At 28.0% G+C, this 4014-nt stretch overlaps 1 protein-coding gene across 4 annotated transcripts in view; it reads left to right on the top strand.

The window, feature by feature from the left end:
• The window catches only part of Obsc (Obscurin), a 185041-nt gene that overhangs the window by 15562 nt on the left and 165465 nt on the right, over window positions 1–4014 (top strand). For all 4 annotated transcript variants that reach the window (XM_067045343.1, XM_067045345.1, XM_067045344.1 and 1 more), the window contains exons 4-5: window positions 354–449; window positions 2904–2996. In XM_067045343.1, the coding sequence (XP_066901444.1) occupies window positions 354–449; window positions 2904–2996 (189 nt within the window). The remainder of the gene's footprint in view (window positions 1–353; window positions 450–2903; window positions 2997–4014) is intronic.

The following is a 4014-nucleotide window of genomic DNA, read 5'->3' as shown; positions in this document are numbered from 1 at the left end:
GCGGTCAGCAAAGAACAACATAAATAAACAAAACCATATTTATTTATTTTATGCCGACGTTTTTTTTTAATATATTTTTTTTTTTTAATTTACGAAAATTGTTTAAAAACTGGTTATGGGTAGTTATAGTATGACAAGGCGTACTGTCAGCCTTACTCCTAACTCCCTATATAAATAAAAATAGAGAACGTATATAAGAAAAATTAATGGCCTAAATAAAGCAGTATTATTCCTGTATTCATGCGGAACATTTCTCGACCCTTTTTTTAATATTTTAATATTTTTTTTTTCTGACATCCCTTAAGTTTATATATTTGTAGATAGATAGTTTAATATATTTAAAATGATTTCAGGAAAGAGATTTTGACAAACATGTTTCATACTGTCATGAAGAACCATCGGCTCAGGAATTTCTACAGGATAATCCTGATGTTAGAGATTATTTTGAGGTGAGCATTTTTTTTCAAACATATTTTTAAACATTAATTGAAATTATTTTATTTTTTTCATTTACCTGACCGAAAATGTAACTACCGACCAATTATTGACTATAAATCAAAGGATACGTCAACTTCTAAGTTGTAACTGAACTGTGACATCATACATAATTTACTTGATTTTTATAGGATGTTAAGTTCTTGGTAATTATTGTGCTTTATCACTTCAAACAAGAATAATTATGTCCAAAACAGATGATCTCTTAAAACGTCCGTAAAGACATATTTCCGAAGAGTAGGGCCAATGAACTATCAATGGAAAATTTGTTTCATAAATAAGGCCAACTGTTGATAACTTAAAATTTTGAGGCTGAAAAATCACTTTGGGTTAAAAATAATTTAAGTAAAGGAGGTAAAGGGGCTTGAGCTTGGGTATCCATTCTATTGATCTATTGATTCAGCCATTTTAAGTAATTTTATTAATTCTAGGAGTGGTTAACTTCTCCCTAAATTTCAATAGTTTGAGGGAACATATTCACAACAGATTTTGTGTAGACAACATTAAATTTCATCCCAAAGTTATGAAATAAAAAGAAATTCTTAAAAAAATTAAGAAAAAACATTCTTCAACGAAGACGCTGAATTTCGACGTTCACGTATCATCGTTTTTGTTAATCGCAATGCTAATTACTGGATCTGCTAGATCCACCTTTTATATTGGCGGGAATGGTTTTGTTACCAACATTAGTAGTTGGATCACCGACAAGGAAATTCATGATAACTGATGGCATATCTCGTACCATTGATATAATGCCTGGCTCTACTCATGGAAGAATTCTTTCTCTATTCAAAAGAGAATATTTGTTGTTGCTACTTGGGTATTTGACTAATTCTAAGTTCACATACCTAATTGTACACGTCCATTGAGGCACTAACGAAACACATGGAAAAAAAAATGTCTCCATGTTTAACATTCAAGTAAATGATATATTGGGGCAACGGGATAGAATACAAACAATTTTATTGTTAGTTATTTATTTATCGAAATTCACTGCTACGCCAAAGTTACAACTAGCAAATGTGCATGTAGAATTGAAAATCAATACCACATTTACATTGCATCTTTCCTTAATCATAGAAGAAAATCTATTTTCAGCCTTCAATGTAAAATAATATTGGGATTTCAAGGCGTTTCGAAGCTTTTCATGTTTTTATTTATAATAATGATTACTTTTATTTAAACAAAACAAATACAACAATTATTAAAAAAAATTACAGCAATAGAAGGAATATCCTTTTGCTGGAGGTAGATTAAAATATTGTATACATACGACCAAAATTTACGATAAAAAACGAGTGTTATAAAAAATAAAATGTATAAATACACACACATATATATAGCAATTTTTCTTTTTAATTCTGAATTTAGAACAAACCAAATACCGATTATTATATAATTATATAAATATTTACATAAGTTTATAATAAAAATATCATTTATTTTATCAAAAAAAAATCAGAACAAATTGAAAAAAAAAATCGAAAAAGGCTAAAACAAGTTTTATAACAAATAAAAAAAGAATATTATAAAAAATTCTAAATTTAAAACGAACCGAACACTGCTTATCATAAAATGTGCAAAACAAAAGTAAACCACATATGTAACATTTTAATAAAATACATAAGTAAGCGGAAAACAAAATGAAATAAAAATTATATAATAATGAATTAAAAATAATATATCATAATATAATTAAATAAACTAAACTAGTGATAATTAGTTTTATATCCAATAAAGAAAATTGGAGATTAAACTACCCTTACATTATAAATAAAAAATGTAAAAAATTTTGTTTTTATTTCATATTTCTAATAGACTACTATGCCTGGTTAATCGCTGTATAGATCTAAGATGTAAGATCTAGAAAAGTACAACGCTCCATAAGTTTAGGAGATAGAGTATATATTACAGTTTAAATGACATAACAACGATATTGGGTGATAATTCATGTGTACCTACTTAAAAAGGAAAGTTTAAAGCTTCTTGTTCGGCCCTGAAATATTCAAGTGATCTCTGATAATTTGTTTTTTTGATTTATCACAGAACATAAAATATTTTGATATGAGATAATCTAATTGACCATCGGTCCAAAAATGAAAAGCGGTATTAATAAACGTAGCATTTTTAGGTTGAGGTTGAATTTCCTCGCCGCTGAAATAATTTATTATATTAAAAACTAGTTCAGCTTAAATGTTTTCTATTAATTCCGATTTTGTTTTTTCTTTTCTCATTCACTTTTAATTCTATGTTTTCATATTTACAAAATAATTTGCAGCGCCATGATATTACCAATAGTCCAATTTTGGCACAAACGTAAATTTAACTCAATTATTAGGGGGCTGGAAGGGGGTGAGAGGTGGGGATTCCAATCTTAAAATAACCAGTGTGTCTTTTCTGCTGTGTAGGACCTGGCATCCAGACTTCACGATGATAAGAACCTGAGTGAGCACCTCAAGTTACCGATCCAGCGAATCAACGACTACCAGCTACTGCTGAAGGTAGGTGTACCTTAGGGGGATACTCATCAAAGATGTCATTAAAACTTTCTTTTTTTTTTTTTTCTAAGATAACATTATCCATAAACCACGTAAACGCACTAGCCTGCCATAAATTCAATGAGTGGGATATAGTTAATTTTTTTACAAAGTAGCTTTATTAACACTGATATATAATATAATATTATAAAAAGTTAATTTTCTAGACTTAAAATTTTTAAGTACATCTAAAAATTTGTAAGTTAACAGAATTATACAAATATAAAAAAAAATACATACCTACTCAATAAAATCGAAAATATAATTAATCAACTTAATTTGGAGATTCAAAAAACAATATGGGTTGCTTCGCATTACAGAAGCCGGACCCTCATTGAATAATAATTGTTAAGAGAAAAATAATTAAGACTGTAGAGGGAGTTGGGTTGAATTTTAAAACCTTGAAGTCAGAACTATTTTTACGATATACGACTACATAAACAACGCTAATGTCATTCCAAGCCTCAAAAAGAGAACGCTTAAGTGTATTTATCCGGTAAACATTGCGAACCTACTTAAACATGTACATGTTATAGCCATGTTTGTTTATATATTACTATTCGGGTAAAAATGGGTAGGTTACAGTGAACTATATATTTAGTACTTTATTATATGTATCTGAATTATATTATATTTATATTTATTGTATTATATTTATCTTGATTAATAAATTTAGTTTCCTGCACAAAATGTTTAAAAACAGTATATAATGTATAACAATATTTTACTAACTCATGTCCCTGAAACACGCCTACTAATACTTCACCTCATTAGCTGTGCCAAGATCATACACTTGTACTACATACAGGATTATTGCTGAAATATCTACACTTAAAACAGTAAAAGAAAATTTACATTTGATTTATGTGAGCATATCAACAGTTTTAAATAATTCTACCACAATTTAGGCATTACAGATTTTCCTTACAGACCTATGTCTTCAAAAACTATCAATATTATATATGTATAAAATCGTATTTAT

This window comes from Halyomorpha halys, unplaced genomic scaffold, assembly GCF_000696795.3.
Source record: "Halyomorpha halys isolate HHAL.00 unplaced genomic scaffold, Hhal_1.1 Scaffold179.1, whole genome shotgun sequence".
In the NCBI taxonomy this organism is placed as follows: domain Eukaryota; kingdom Metazoa; phylum Arthropoda; class Insecta; order Hemiptera; family Pentatomidae; genus Halyomorpha; species Halyomorpha halys.
Note: the sequence above shows the minus strand (reverse complement) of the source record. Positions and strands in the feature narration are given on the sequence as shown.